We start from the raw sequence: 16,120 nt of genomic DNA, 5'->3' as shown, positions 1-16,120 counted from the left end.
TTTTTTAAAGTTTACCATGTCTCCACGCCGGCCTCAAAGCTCACTATCTTCCCGCCTCAGTCTTCCAACTGGTGTGATTGCAACCATGCACTACCATGCACACTACCGTGCACGTTTAAGAGCATATGATTTTTCAAATATTTGTTTAAATTATTTACTTTTTTAAAAATTTATTTTGCATGTTCTGGATGAAGCCCATGAGTTTGCACATGCTGAGCAGGGGCTGTATCATGAGCTACATTCCCAGCCTTAGGGAGATTTCTTGAGGCATTTATTCTCTCAGAAGGCAAACACTTAACAGCAATGATTTTGAAGAAGAAAAGCGTGGCTGAGCTAAAAGCCAGTTAAACTTCGTGAGCTATTAGGGATCTTTTTCCATCTTTGTCTTACCAACCTCGTTAGGAGGAGAAGGAAAAATAAATCCCAATCTTGGCAGTACTTTCTGATCCAGTTTAAATCTCCTTTATCGCTGAAGATAACACACTTGACAATGCTCTTAGGAAACCTAAGTTATCGGGGATTTTCTGAAACCACTAGGGAATCACAATGCACATATTATATTTTAGAGACATTAAGATGAACTGTAAAATTGTAGAAGAAGCATTTGGGTTGTTATAGATAAGAATCTCTAGAACAATTTTACTGCAAGAGATAAGGAAGCAGAGAGAAACAGCTTAATCCGTTTAAACATTTCCCAATCAGCCCTAGATCTCAGCTCAGATCTTTATCTTTTGCTCTCTAGCAACTAGATATCTCCTTAGGTTAATTCTTTTTTTAAATGCAATCCTGTAACTTTAAATGCCCAAGGCTTCAAGTTTCTTATTAAATTGAAATTATTCAACCACTTAATTTGCTCCAAAAGAAAAAAACAGTATTAAAAAAAGACGTTTTGGTGAACAACATTCATCTAGACCCTTTGAAATGAGCCCCCTGGCAGAAATAAGTCTGAGTCTGGTGCTATATGCATATAATTCCCTCACTCAAGAAGCTCCTGAGGTATAAGAGTGGTGAATTCCTGCCTATCCTAAGCTAATTAGTGAGATACTACCTATACATTAATTTAATTTAATAAACAAATACCGATAGATGTCATAACTATATTTGTACATAAAATAGTTACTGAAATGAACACTGGACTTTAGAGTTGTATGTTTTCAGGCAAAATAGAAATCAATATAGGATCATGAAATCCCAATATTGTTCACTGTTTTTCTGAAGACCTCGAGAAAACTTTCTTCATATGATGTCTTTAAAACCTCACACCCTGTTAACACAGTCTTCTTGATAATTTGCTATTCTTCAACATGTATTTTTGAGTGCCTACCTGTGCCGGCTACTTTGGGCGGGGGGGCCTAGGAGTCTTTACAGTCTACTGTTTAAATTTTAGGGGTAGAGCCTCTCTGATCTCATGAATGGGAGAGAAATTATAGCTATTGGTAAACTAGGAATATTTGCATATTTCCTTAGCTTGTCTTAAACCACAACTGACAACATACACAACAGTGCACCCTTAGGAGCATTCTCAGTAAAATCTAAAAGAATATGCTAGCAATGTTATTATTGAAGATTATTCAGTACATTCTAGTTAATGCAATAAAAAATAAGAGGTTTGGCTATTGGAAAGACAGAACTAAAACTACTGTTATTCAGCTACAGATAATTGTTTCTCAACAAAATTTTATTATGTAGGAAATCTGTTTTTGTCATTTTCAGTTCTAGGGATTAAACCCAGAGCCTTTTACTTCCTAGGTATGTACTCTGCCACTTGAGCCATACTCCCAGCTTTTTTTTTTTAACTATTGATTTGTTTTTCATAGGGTCTCCTGCTAACTTTGCCTAGGCTGGCCACAAATTCATGATCCTCCCAACTCCTCCTTCAAAATAGCTGAGATAATAGGCAAGAATCACCAATCTCAGCTTGGAAATCTGCATTTTAAAATATACTTATTTTGTATTATGTAATTTACTGGACATTTTGACCTAGTAATTTGGAATGCTGCCATCATTGTACACTAATTTTGATGTATACCAAATGTTCACTGCCTTACCTATACTGTACCATTGATGTAAAGGTCAATATTTTTGACCAGTCAGTCATTTAAATATTTATAGCTTTGTTTGCATGTCCTTATATTTTTCTTATTTCTTCAAACTTGCATGAGTCTTTATGAACACAAATAATGGTCTTGTGCCATAGATTACTGACATTTCAAATACTTGAACAATGATCTTTTTGTTTATCTGATGAGAAATAATATTCCAAAACAATCTCCAAATCAAAAAATGTTATAGAGCTAGTGACTTCCCTGAAAATAAAAAAGCTTCTCCATTTCTGTACATGAACTGCATTGCATTAATCTCAAATTACTGACCATCTGCCAAGAGCCATTTTCCTCTTGTACAGCTTCAATGAAGTCACCACCTGCTATGCTGGCAAAGATCTTAAAGGGAAAACTACAATTATCAAGCCTCGCCTTTGATTCTAATTCTGTTTGTTTAAGTCTGACTATCACAAGCAATTACACATTGACTAAGGTGATCCAAATAGGTGTGCTCAGGAATATTTATCAAGTCCTTCTGATGCGCATTGCATTCAACAGCCTAGACAGGTTTAAACTAAGCACATAAAGAGAGCTGATTACACTCAATTGCTTTTTCTATCAAGCTTCTTGTACTCTGAAAATCAGATTGTAAAGTCTGAAAATGAATTAATTTTCAACAATGGAAGTAAGCTTAGAGTTTGCTTGATATAAATTCTATTGATGCAACAACTAGCTCTGGCTCCATGATATGCTGATGGTACTGAATATGCTGGGAAAGAATGTCCATTTCTAGGTAGTATAATCTGCTATAGCAGATTATTTTAAAATATTTTCAATTGAAGAAAAATAAACCTAAAATTTTAAGCTAAAGTAATGACATATGTTGTAGATATTTAAGATGCAAAAGAAAAACCCTTCTTGACTCTTTATTGTGACATACAATTTATCTTCACAGTTTTGCCCTATCCTAGTCTCTTCCACAAAGACTTACATATGAGAGGAGAGCAATAAATAAGAAAGTGGCTCTGGCTAGAGATCTGCTCTTTAGAAAAACAAAGTCCATTGCTTCCAGAATGCTTTACTCTCATCTAAATTCCTTTAAAGTTTTTCAGGTTTGAGCTGGATGTGGTTGTGCAATATAATCAGGTGTAATATCAACACTTTAGAGGCTGAGGAGGAGTGTAAGTTTTAGGCTAGCTTGGGCTACCTACTGAGACATCATCATGATTATCATCAAGCCCTCCAAGGTTCTAGTTGCTGGCTATTCCACATTCAAGTGGCACTGGTCTCCTTGCAGGACTTAGCAGGACATTTTACACTTGCAGTGGTCTGACTGCAGAAGTCCACTTGCTTCAACCCCATGATTTCATAAAGGTCCCTCATTGCATGTCATTACATTGACCAGGTCCTCCTTCCAAACCATCTCCATCTCCTTTCCCTGATATATTTGTTTTCAAAGTACAAAGATTTGTTCCTTAACCAAACTTTAATCCAATTCCTTTGGGCCCATTTTCTCTACTTGTTTCCAATCTCCAGGCTTCTGTGCCCATTCCTACAGAATTCGGTTATGCTAAATTATTTTAGAGAGAATATCTGATCCCACTCAATAGCTGACTAACTTCTTACTCTCCACCATTCCAACATCTTTTGCTTTCTTTCAGCAAGAATCCTGTTAACAAGAATTGTTCCTAGTCCTTGGGTAAAGAAAATATAGTATCTATATACTGTGGAAATAATACACAGCCATAATGAAAAAAATGAAATCATGTCATTTGTAAGAAAATGGATGGGGTTGGAAAACATCAAACTGATTGAGATACACAAAAGCTCAAAAACTATTAAATGTTTTTGCTTATTTATGGAAGCTAGATCTAAAGGACAAACATCCATGAATGTGTACATACATAACGACAAATATACACGTGTATATACATATACATTTATATGTGTATATGCATAGACTGTGATTTTCGCTATAGGACTATTTAGGGGGATGGGCATGAGGGGAGAAGGAAAGAGAACGATGTAGACTGCATGATTTTGAAACACTTTGCAATTACATATGAAGATTGGTTATAAGGAATCTCAAGGAAAGTTGCTGATTAACAGAGGGTTGGAGGTGGGAGCAGGGAGAACAGCAATACAGAAGGTTATCTGATTAAAATTTAATATATGCAAGTCAAAAATATCATGGTGAAAATTCTTGGTGCAATTAATACACACTAAGAAAAAAAAGAATGGCAGGGGAAAAAAAAGAATGACAGGAAAATAAAACTGGCTGTGTTGGGGGGGGGTATTAGCAGGAGAGTGAATCAGGATGAGTATGTTCAAAGAGTGGGTGAAGGGGTGATAGGATGATAGCGTGGTAGAGCTTGATTGAGATAGTTTTGTACATGTGGAAATGTCACAGTGAAAGTCCCCTTATAAAATTAATGTAAGCTAATAAAAATAAAAAATTTAAAAAGCAATCAGACAAATTAAAAAAGAAGTCCCTCTACTCTGGATATCTCTTAGTGATTTTCCTTTTTTATTCTTTTATTTTTATTTTTGGCCAGTCCTGGGGCTTGGACTCAGGGCCTGAGCACTGTCCCTGGATTCTTTGTGCTCAAGGCTAGCACTCTATTTCTTGAGCCACAGTGCCACTGTTTATGTGGTGCTGAGCAATCGAACCCAGGGCTTCATGAATACTAGCCAAGTACTTTACTGCTAAGCCACATTCCCAGACCCTCTTAGTGATTTTCTATCTCCTACTTTCCACCTTTATTTTTGCAATGCTCTCCTTTGCATTGGATCTGCACTGGTTCTTCCTATATTTGGAGTTGAGCCTAGATTGTTTTTCCTTTGTCTGAATGAAAATCTGATTTTATTACTTTACTAACAGGTTCTAGTTTTCTTTAAACTACTTAGTATATTTTTTTCTCTTTTTTGCCAGTCCTGGGCCTTGGACTCAGGGCCTGAGCACTGTACCTGGCTTCTTTTTACTCAAGGCTAGCAGCACTCTGCCACTTGAGCCACAGCGCCACTTCTTGCCGTCTTCTATATATGTGGTGCTGAGGAATCGAACCCAGGGCTTCATGTATACGAGGCAAGCACTCTTGCCACTAGGCCATATTCCCAGCCACTACTTAGTATATTTTTAAGGGTATTTGAACATACTATCATCTAATTCCCCCTCCTTCTCCCAAGAATATTCACACCAAGAACAGAAACTTTGCTGCCTCTCTAGTGCCTAGAATACTGTATTGTTTTGTACATAATACATGTTCAAAAATGTTTGCTGAATGAATAGCTTTCTTCCTAGTAACATACTTAAGACAAGATAAGGACCACTTTAAAGATCCAGATATTGATTAGCACCTGATAAATCTTAGCACTTGGTAGTGTGGACTATTTAATTGAATATAGTACAGGTGCTTTCTTAGTAAGTATTATCTAAAAAAATTGCTGGCCAGGAATGACTGTATGCCTGTAATCCTGGGAATGTTAAGACAGAAAACCAGGATTACCTGGGTTACACTGTGAAATCTTGTGTCATAAACAAGCCAAGAACTGGTGGTTCACACCTGCAATACTAGCTACTTGGAAGGTGGTGATCAGGAGAATCAGGGTTTGAGACCCGCTTAGCAAAAGTTTGGCATGATGGCAGGTATATGCCGGTCATCCCAGGTATGGTAGGAACCAGACATAGAAGAATAACTGTCCAGACTAGGCTGAGCAAAAAGTAACCAGAGCTAAAAGGGCTGGAGGTGTGGCTCCAGGTGCCTTGCAAGTGGGAAGCCCTGAGTTCAAGCCCTGGAACTGCCAAAAAGAACAATAATGTAGCCAAGCATCCATGGCTCATGCCTGTCCACTACTCACGAGGCTGAGATCTGAGGACCACAGTTCAAAGCCAGCCTGGGCAGGAAAGGCTGTGAGACTCATCTCCAATGAACCACCAGAAAACCGAAGTGGCGTTATGGTTCAAGTGGTAGAGTACTAGCCTTGAGCTGAAGAGCTCAGGGACAGTGTCAGGCCCAAAGTTCAAGTCCCATGTCTGACAAAAATGAAAAAGAGGGCTGGGGATATAGCCTAGTGGCAAGAGTGCCTGCCTCGGATACACGAGGCCCTAGGTTCGATTCCCCAGCACCACATATACAGAAAACGGCCAGAAGCGGCGCTGTGGCTCAAGTGGCAGAGTGCTAGCCTTGAGCGGGAAGAAGCCAGGGACAATGCTCAGGCCCTGAGTCCAAGGCCCAGGACTGGCAAAAAAAAAAATGAAAAAGAAAACAACAATGAGAAATAAAGAGAGAAAAGAGAGACACTTCCTCCTCCCCCTCCATAATACCTTGATTGAGGTTTTTCTTGGTTAATGTATAGTACTGTTACTAGATAAATTGAGTATAGAGCAGAGAAGAGGAGGAGGGGCCAGAAGGAGTCCTGACCACCTATTTGGGGACCACCATTAGCATCTGAAAAGAGAACAATGGCCCAGGAGAGTTAACGTAAGAGGGAATCGTGGACCATATTTTGTTCTCTTCGTGTGGAGGTGCTTGCTCTACACTTACTCGCATTTCTTCTCCCCTTTCCCAACTCCCTTCTGTTTTGATTTTTTTTCTACTCCTTCACTCTGGAATTTTCCAGTTTTATAATCAGAGGGCTTTGGATTCCATTATCTAGTACTCCATTCCCTGTAGGATATTGCAATGGATTGGATTCGTGTATTCGACTACTTCTTCAATCCTTTCTTGAAAGAAGATGAAATGTCCTCACCCATTCACCAAGCCACTTGCAGTTTTCAGCTGGGACAGTGTGCTCTCCCTGACCACCTCCCTCCCTCCTGAAAAACGGATATCCCTCTTCTCAACCAGTATTATGAGGGCTCCAACTAATCTAGGCAGGGATTAAAGTGGTTTCCAGCATTATTGTTGCTGCTGTTACCTTCAGTGCACTTCACACTTCATATGAGGGTAGGCTGCTGTTACTTGGTGCATGGTATTGAGTCTGAAAAGCTGTAGGCTTATTTCTTAGGTAATGCATATGCTTCTGCCACATAGTACATTTTCACTAAGTCTCTGCGAGTATGCGGCATGTGAGGCAAATGGTCTTTTTCCCTAGGCTCTTTCCCCCAACCCCAAGAATAGACTTGGTACTTGTCACCCATATTCAGTTTGTGTGGGGGTGGGAGCATACCCTGGGGTTCTTTAGCCTCAAAGGCCTAGGCAGACCTGTGAGCTTGAGCCTCCTCCTCCTCCTCGTCCTCCTCCTCCTCCACCACCACCTTCTCCCCTTTCTCCTATCTTTCCTTCCTTCTTTCTTCTTTGTTCTTCTCTCCTCTTCCCTCCTCCTCTTTCCTTTTTCCTTTTTCCTTCTTCTCTCTTCCTCCTCCTCCAGAGCTACTTAGTGTTGATTAATAAAACACAAGTTCCATTTCCTAATAAAAACACATGAGTTTAAAATATCTGACATCTTACTATTGTCCTGTCTTTTACTTATTTCTTTGGGACAGTGTCTCATTATGTTTTGCAGACTGGTCTTGAACTTATTGGCTCAAGCGATCCTCTTGCCTCAGCCTCCACATAGCTAGAGGCCTTCACCACTGTGCCTAGCCTTGTCTTTCATATGTCCTGACTTAGTTTCTTTCTTTCTTTTATTTATTTATTTTTTTGCCAGTCCTGGGGCTTGAACTCAGGGCCTGAGCACTGTCCCTAGCTTCTTTTTGCTCAAGGCTACCACTCTACCACTTGAGCCACAGCACCACTTCTGGCTTTTTTTTATATATATGTAGTGCTGAGGAATCGAACCTAGGGCTTCATGTATACGAGTCGAGCACTTTACCACTGGGCCATATTCCTAGCCCCATCTATCTTTATTTTTTTTTAAATCACCAATTATCACATCTCTTTTCAGAAATGCATTATATAGAAAATGCCTCTCCGGAAAGTGCTCTTCTACATCAAAATTAACTGAAGATACATTTTTATAAGTATTTTACATTTGGCTTTTTTTTTGGTATAAACTGTCATAGGTCTACTTTGTTATTCTTCCTATATCCATTTCTTTAATGTGAGAGATTTGAATACACCTCAGAAAAGTCTTTTTTCATAAAAGCATGTTCACTCTTTCTTTAATTTTTTTCGACCCTTTTGTAATTTTTCAGAGATGATGTTGGCTCGTATTGAATATGAGTAGATATGTATATATGTATATACATGTATGTATATATGTATATACATACATGTATATACATACATATATGTATATACTTACATACATGTCATTTGTTCATATATTTTTTCACTACATCTTAAAGCTTTATCTTTACCATGCTTTACTCCTTGGAACATAAATTCTTTAAAATAGTGTGTGTATGTATTCATTTTTCTCGATCACTCCTCCATAGTGCCAAGCTCAGTGATTTACATGTGGGCGTCCAACTTCTATTTAGGAATAATTATGGTGGTGTTTCTTAACCTTTTTCTTTCTGCAACATGCTTGTGAATACTAGAAATGATGCACAACCATGGTGGGCTCTTGTTCTCCGGCAGTATGGAAATAAGACCAGGAGCAATGAACACAGGGATGGTAAGCTAGTAAAGAGTTCATTTAACAACGAAAAAGGAAAGGCCACTCGGGAGTGTGAACAGAGAGACCAGGGACCCAGAAACTAGTTGTCATCTCAGGGGTCTTTGGGCTGTTGTTTTATGTTACCTCTACTTCCTCCTTTTTTTTCCTCTACCCTTTAGGTCATTTGCCAGATTGTGATTGGCTTGTCTAAAGACCCTCTCCTGGGCAATAGCCACAAGAAGGTGGGCTTACCTGAGATATTATGACATTTCCCCTGTTTAGAGAAAATTTGCCCCTTAGGCAGTTTGTTAGATTGTGGGTCAGCTTGTCTAAAACAGGGAGACCCTCCCTTAGAGAGTAGCAAAAGATGGTGGGCTGGCCTGAGGCCTTGTGACATTTCCTCTTTGTCTCTTCCCTCAGAAATTTGAGCAATGTACTTGAAGAATGAGAAACAATTTGAAACAATCCAACAATTGTTACAGAATAACCACTAGCAAAATATATGATAGCACCATTTCTCATCTATTCAAGCATCCTGTTATAGCATCCACATCTTCAAATAGTACATCTCCATCTGAGTAGAATTGTTTATAGTCCTGAAAGTATTCTGTTAATTCATTGAGTAACAATTTCTCCTGTTTACTTTTATTAGGTTGGTGTCAAGATATACATCTTCCTAGTTGCTAGCTAGCTGTACTATACCATGCTCCATTGCTGGTTTAAATCTATGTTTTCAGTTGTAGGTCTAGGAGTATAGCTCAGTGGTAAACTAGGAGCTTAGATGTGGAGATAAACTTCACATATTTACCACAATCTGGGAGCACTTCTAGTCAGGATATTAATGATTTATGTAATATGTCGGATCTCTGTTTAGAAGGCAATATCCCATGGGTTGACACATTTCTGCAATCTTGTGAGCACAGATGTGGGCTGCCTTTGTTCCAGATTGTCTTGCAAGGATATTTATGTAGTAAACAACCATGGATAATAAAGATAGTATCTCACTCTAGAGCAGGCAACAGGTTTGTTTATTATCCTTATGATTAAGATGGCACCTCCCTTCTGGGCAAAGTTTAGACAAGTTTACTGTCTATTATAAGAGATTTAGGTTCCTTAGGTTTGGTTGAGATTTCTCTTCTATAATATAACTTACTGGATATGTGGGTGTTACCTGATCATCTTTGATATTTCCAGGAGGAAATTGGTCCTCAGGATCTGCGTTCTATCTCTGTTTCTGTCTCTCTGTCTCTGTCCCTGTCTCTGACTCTGTCCTGTCTCTGACTCTGTCTCTGACTCAGTGTCTCTCTGTCTCTTTCTCTTTCTGTCTCTCTCTCTCTCTCTGTCTCTCTCTCAGGGAGCTGAGAGGCCCCAGAAGAGGCTGGTGTATACAACCAGAAAGTGTGGGCATGGACTCCAACTCTGAGGTGAACTTGTATAAAGGAGGGAATTGGACAAATAATTTCTCTCCTTTCCCTTTTGTATGGATGTCTTATGCTTGCCTCCCCTTGAGGGAATCCTTTGTACCAGGTGCCTGCAGCTGCCTCCATTCCATTCTGTTACTTCAGAGTTTCTTCTAAGGTGGCAGCCAGGCAGTAACATCACTTCATGTCACTTTACATGACTTCACCTCATCTTTTTTTCACCCTCACTCGTCTGGGTTGGTTCTTCCTTGTTAATAACATCAATGTTTTAGTCTTTACTTTGTGCTCAGCTGTCTTGAGACTCTAGACTAAGGTATGGAATAGGAAAAGAATGAAGACTAAGGACTCTAAAAGAATTAACAGGTAAGTACATGCTTTCCAGTACATATATTATAGAATTGAAAATGACAGTTTTCTAAAATTCAGTAACCATGCTACTATATGGTCTGTAAGATTTTATCAAAGGTACTAGTTAATTAAGTAAATGCTAATTAGTCCTGGAGAGTGTGGATAGAGCTTTTGCAGCAAACTACAGAGAAGAGTATGAATTCATTTTCCAGGACTGCATTCAAATTGAATGGCTCAGACAACAGAAAATTATTTTTGCAGTTCTAAGAGATGAAACCTACTATCAAGATAAGTTCCTTCTGATGGCTGTGATTAAAATAATCTGCACCTTTCTCCAGCATCTGGTGGTTGTGGCAATACTTGGTTTTCCTTAGCTTGTCACATGACATTTCCCTGTATAGGTTTCAGTGTTCAAATTTCCTGTTCATATAAGGATGCTAGACAGGTTAGATTCGAGTTCCATTCTACTCCATTAATTAAAATAGACACTTTGCATATAAGGTCACATTTTAAGATCTTAGAGATTAGAGTTTTTGCATATGGATGGGGGGAAAGGGGGCATATAATTCAATCCAAAACAAGGTGGTACATTTAACCTGGGTTTAGACTCAATAGGAATTAACAAGATTGACAGCTGAGGTTATGACTGATCATGGAGGCTATGCGTATATCTGGGAGTTCTGGGAAAGCATGCTTAATTTCAGGAAGAACTATTAATGGAGGAGTCAGCTCAGAACAGGGAGGAATGGACAGGAGGGGAGACTGTTAAAAACCCACTGGAAGTTTTATGTGTCATAATGAGAAGTTGGTCCTTTATTTCATAGTTATCTAGAAGCCTTCCATCTGTTCACTTAAAATTACTTTCATTACCTAATTATAAGACATTAGGAGAACTGAAATACTGGTTAGGCCTTTCTTATCATTCAGGAAGTTTAATATGGCTTGAAAATGTCCCTTCCTTTGAGAATCCAGTGCTCCCACTGTTTCATCCAGACCGTTTTAGGGCTTCTTTCATGTGGCATTGCTTCCCACTACATCAGCTCAGATGAGAATTTCCAATTCTCCGGTTTCTAATTTAAACAAACAACCAAAAAAGTCTACCCATGAATTGAGAAACTTCAAGATCGGAGTGGTTTTGGAGAGAGCTGTAATTATGTCATCTTTCTGACTTCATTCCTCCCTCATCTTCCTGGAATGACAAATTCATCCTCATTGCTCATGCAGAACAACCTGCCCACATTCAGCTCCTTCAGGATGTCATTTCCCATGCCAAGCTCCCATTCAGGTATTTTTCCAAATGAACAGAATTCTCTTTTCAGGATGAATTCTGAGGAATAAGATTCTATCGTGTCATTGCATGTATTTTTCAAAGGACTTAAGGAAACACGCCAGAAAATGGCCCCTCATCTCAGAAAACTTAATGAGTTGCTATTTATTCCAGTCTTCATTCTATTATGCAACTGGGCTCATTCCATATATCCACTTAATATATATTTGGCTCGATTTTTTCCCCTTACATTCTATCATGAGAAATTTTCAATGCTGCCAAAATTTATCTGAAAATCTAATTTTCAATGATTTTATAGTATTTAGTCATATTGGCTGAATCATTTTGCTTCAGTCGCTTTCTAGTTGAACAATTAAATTCCTTTATTTATGCTGTCCTACATTATAAATAAAATAAAATAATTCTTTTCTTTTTGTGTGGTTCTGAGGATCAAATCTAGAATTTTTTTTTGCCAGTCCTGGGCCTTGGACTCAGGGCCTGAGCACTGTCCCTGGCTTCTTTTTTGCTCAAGGCTAGCACTCTGCCACTTGAGCCACAGTGCCACTTCTGGCCATTTTCTATATATGTGGTGGTGGGGAATTGAACCCAGGGCTTCATGTATACCAGGCAAGCACTCTTGCCTCTAGGCCATATTCCCAGTTCCCAAATCTAGGATCTTTTGATTACTCCCCCCCTCTGACTTTAGTCCCCTGGCTTCATTCTATGGCTTTAACAGGGGCACGTAAGTCAGCCAATCAGAGTCAATAGGACCAAAGTCTAGTAGTTTCTAGGGGATCTGGGGAGAAAGGCTCTTTCCACAGGATTGCTCAGGTGTAACTGGAGCTGTGGACAACTATTTTACTTGTCCAGGAATGAGGTCAAGTGGGTTAATTGTGATAAACTGGTTCAGATGGTATCACCTGAGTTCTAAGATCCAAGAACATCAACGCCAGCTCCAGGGATGTTCAGTCTACAGTGGCGGGGCACCAGTAGCTCACACCTGTCATTCTAGCTACTCAAGAGGCTGAGATTTGAGGATCACGGTTCAAAGCCAGCCAGGACAGGAAAGTCTGTGAGACTCTTATCGCCAATTAATCACCAGAAAACCAGAAGTGGCACTGTGGCTCAAGGTGGTAGAGCTCTAGTCTTGAGTAAAAGAGCTCAGGAACAGTGCCCAGACTTGGGTTCAAGCCCCTTGAACAACAACAAAAAAAAAAGAACACTACAATTTCTTTTTTAGCTTAAGCCTCTTGGAGTGCGTTTCTGTTGTTAACAAACAGGAAAGTCCTGACTAATAATACAGTATGCATATCAAAAAAAGTCCAAGTTTTCAAGGGTTACAAGTTTTTCAGATAAAACTAAAAGGAGTCTTATTGTCAGTATATAATGTTTTGTTACAAAAAATAGAAAACTAAATATAGTGACTAACAAACGTAGAATATCTATGCTAGTGGGATACATAGTGCTCTGAACATGTAATAGATTTTTTTCAAAGATGTGATTATAGAAATTTTTTTTGAAAATTTTTGTAAATGGCTAGATAGAATTTTGGCTTTTATGTTTTACAACCTTTGCCTTGTACTTCTTTTTATTGACCTAAAGATATATAGAATGGTAACAGCACATAATCACTAAACAACAAATCATCTGCTTCTTGTTTTAGAAAATATTTCAAATTCTTGGGATACACAGCCGCTTTTGGGGGGAGCTCATGTTTCAAGATTTAGGGGATTACACAGTGGGTATTGTAGCTTTTATTTAAAATGCCTAAAGATGTCTACTTGTTGATTTGGAGAATATTTTGGATATGTTCTTCACATCCTTATTTAAGCTACTTTCAAAGGACACAGATAATTACATCTCATCTAGCAAGAAAAGGTTGAGCCTTCTGTTGTGCCCGTAGCTGTAACAGATGATATGAAGAACCCATCAGGGAAGTGAAGCTGTGGCTCAAGTGGTAGAGCACTATCCTTGAGCATGAAACCTCAGGAACAGTTGTACTCAGGCCCTGAGTTCAAGTCCCACAACTGACAAATAAAAGGGATCAGATTTGTTTTGTCTTTTTTGAGTATTCATGAGCAGTTCATTTTCCTACTACCTTGTGTCTCTCTCTTTTGGTCTTGAGTTGTCATCTGAGGATGGTTTAATTAAGAATGTTTTTGCTTCACATTCTACCCTTGGGTCATTAAAAATTGTGGTGGAAAAATATGATAATGGGAAAATAAATTATTTAAATGTTATTAAGCTGAGTACTTAAATATGTATCATGGGATTCATAAAACCTTGTGCTGAAAAATGCAAGACAGAAGCAAAGTTGTTTCTTATTCTTGTACCTTCTATGTCACAAAAATCATACGTATCATAAATGTATTGCAACAGAATAATCTTACCTCACTGCTTAAATTTGCATAATCAACATCTTTTTTTTTTTTCCGGGAGCAATTCTACCTGATGGCAATATTTAAGACATTTGACTTCACGATTTCCCTACACTCTCCATAAGAGATTACTACTCAATTAGGAGGCAACGGATGGTAATATCCCAAATAGCAACTGGAAAAAAAAAAACAAACCAAAAAAACCAAGCCGGGCACCATTACTATTTATTAAGACATTGGATCTGACCTGTCAAATGTACACTTAGGAAATCAGATCTTCTTCCCACCAAATGCCTGGGGCAGTGAGCTTGGTGAAGCAACAAGAATAGCGTCCCAGTGTCACATCCCCAGGCAGAGAAGCAGCCTAGGTCGGGGGCAGAGAAGCGTGCCGAGCGCCCAAGCCCTGCCACAGGAATCGCGGTTGCCTGAGGGGCCTTCTCAGAGTTGAGAGGCCTGATGATGGAGGCGTGTGACTGGGAGCAGAATGCGGACGCGGCCCGCCGGGGCTTCGGGCGCTGGTTAGACCAGAGGACAGAGAGCCACACGGCGCAGGAGCATCAGCTTCGCTCCGGCAGGGACTGTCCGGGCCTTCCCACCCGGGGGTGGGGTGAGCGGGTGAGTGGGTGGAGGGGCGTGGCGAGCGCGGGTGTGGGCGTGGCGAGCGGGGCGGGGGCGTGGCGAGCGGGGCGGGGGCGGGGCCACGCGACGCCGCACGCCCCGACTCAGCGGGGCTCGGGAGCGCGCGGAGCGGGTGCCTCAGGGCTGTGGCGACCCGGTCCGCGGCGAGGTCGGAGCGCCGCAGGTGACTGGGGCGGGGAGCCCGGGCTCGCGCGCGGGCGGGCGGCGGCTGAGGTGCTGCCGGCTGGTCTCCTCTCCCGACCTGGGCTCTGCCGACGGGGAGACGCGGCCGGCCCGGGCAGAGTGAGGAGAAGTCGGGGAGACAGGGCGCAGGGGGGTGGGGGGAGCTCCCCTGGACGGCCGGCGGCGCCCGCGGTCCGCGGCGCGCGGCATGCTCGGCGGGGCGCGGCGTCCCGTCCCGCCCGTGGGCTGACGCGGGATGCACCTGCCGGGCGCCGCGTAGAGGACGCGGCGGGCGGGCGGGCGGGCGCGGAGAGACCCAGCCGCCAGCCGGCGGAGACTCGGGTCACTGGCCGGGCCACGGCCACCGCCGCCGCCGCCGCCTCCCCGAGGCCACCGCGGGCCCGAGCCCAGCGGCGGGTGGGCGCCCCGTCATGGCGGCCCGGAGCGCCCCGAGCTGCCACCTGCGGCTCGAGTGGGTGTACGGCTACCGGGGTCACCAGTGCCGCAACAACCTCTACTACACGGCGGCCAAGGAGATCGTCTACTTCGTGGCGGGCGTCGGCGTGGTGTACAGCCCGCGCGAGCACCGCCAGAAGTTCTACCGGGGCCACAGCGACGACATCATCAGGTACGGGGCGCGCGGCCCCGGCCGGGGCCGGGCGGGGGAAGGGGGGGCTCGCCCCGGCCCAGCTCCCACCGCCCCCCCCCCAGTCGGCACCTGTCCGCCCTGGCCACGCGTCGTGACTGCTTTTGCGGGGAGCATCACCCCGGGGAGGAACCTGCCGCTGCCTGGTTCCCAGCCCAACCCATTTGTCACCCCACTTCCCCCCACCACCCCATCTTCCAGTTCTGTCCCCTGCCTTCCCCCACCCCCTTCCAATCAGGTCCTTGCTTACTTTTTTCCCCATCCCCGACCAAAATATTTTTTTTAAACCTGCAAAAAAAAAAAAAAAAAAAAGTTATTTTGGTAGCGCTCTAATTAAAAGAAGAAAATCCCACGAGAGGTTTCTTATTAAAGGAATTCTTAAAGAACGAGGGACAAAATCGAGAACGGACCCGAACCCCATGGAGCTTAGACTGGTCCCCGGGTGAGCGCGCCCACCTCACCCCTCCGCCAGGATGATTAGTTATTGAGTTCGGGTCTCGCCCGACTGCAGTGAGCAGCAAGTAGAAAGACAACCTTCGTGTGATTCATTGGAAATTAAAATTTGCACACCTAAAGTCAGTGTACGGGTACATCTTGATTTGAAAAAAGTCACCCAAAATAATTGCACCCATTTCCAGTTCTCTTGATGCATCTTCACGAAAATACTCCTGCTG

The 16,120-nt window shown here is 41.9% G+C and overlaps 1 protein-coding gene across 3 annotated transcripts in view; it reads left to right on the top strand.

Annotated features, from left to right (window-relative positions):
- Window positions 1-15,201: 15,201 nt before the first annotated feature.
- Window positions 15,202-16,120, top strand: part of Eml5 (EMAP like 5) — a 106,090-nt gene continuing 105,171 nt past the window's right edge. For all 3 annotated transcript variants that reach the window (XR_007213199.1, XM_048362340.1, XM_048362343.1), the window contains exon 1: window positions 15,202-15,428. Coding sequence is in view for 2 of the 3 variants with exons in the window: in XM_048362340.1 (XP_048218297.1) it covers window positions 15,232-15,428 (197 nt within the window). In the remaining variant the exon portion in view is untranslated. The remainder of the gene's footprint in view (window positions 15,429-16,120) is intronic.

This window comes from Perognathus longimembris, chromosome 14 (genome assembly GCF_023159225.1).
Source record: "Perognathus longimembris pacificus isolate PPM17 chromosome 14, ASM2315922v1, whole genome shotgun sequence".
In the NCBI taxonomy this organism is placed as follows: domain Eukaryota; kingdom Metazoa; phylum Chordata; class Mammalia; order Rodentia; family Heteromyidae; genus Perognathus; species Perognathus longimembris.
This window is presented reverse-complemented; position numbering and strand designations above follow the sequence as displayed.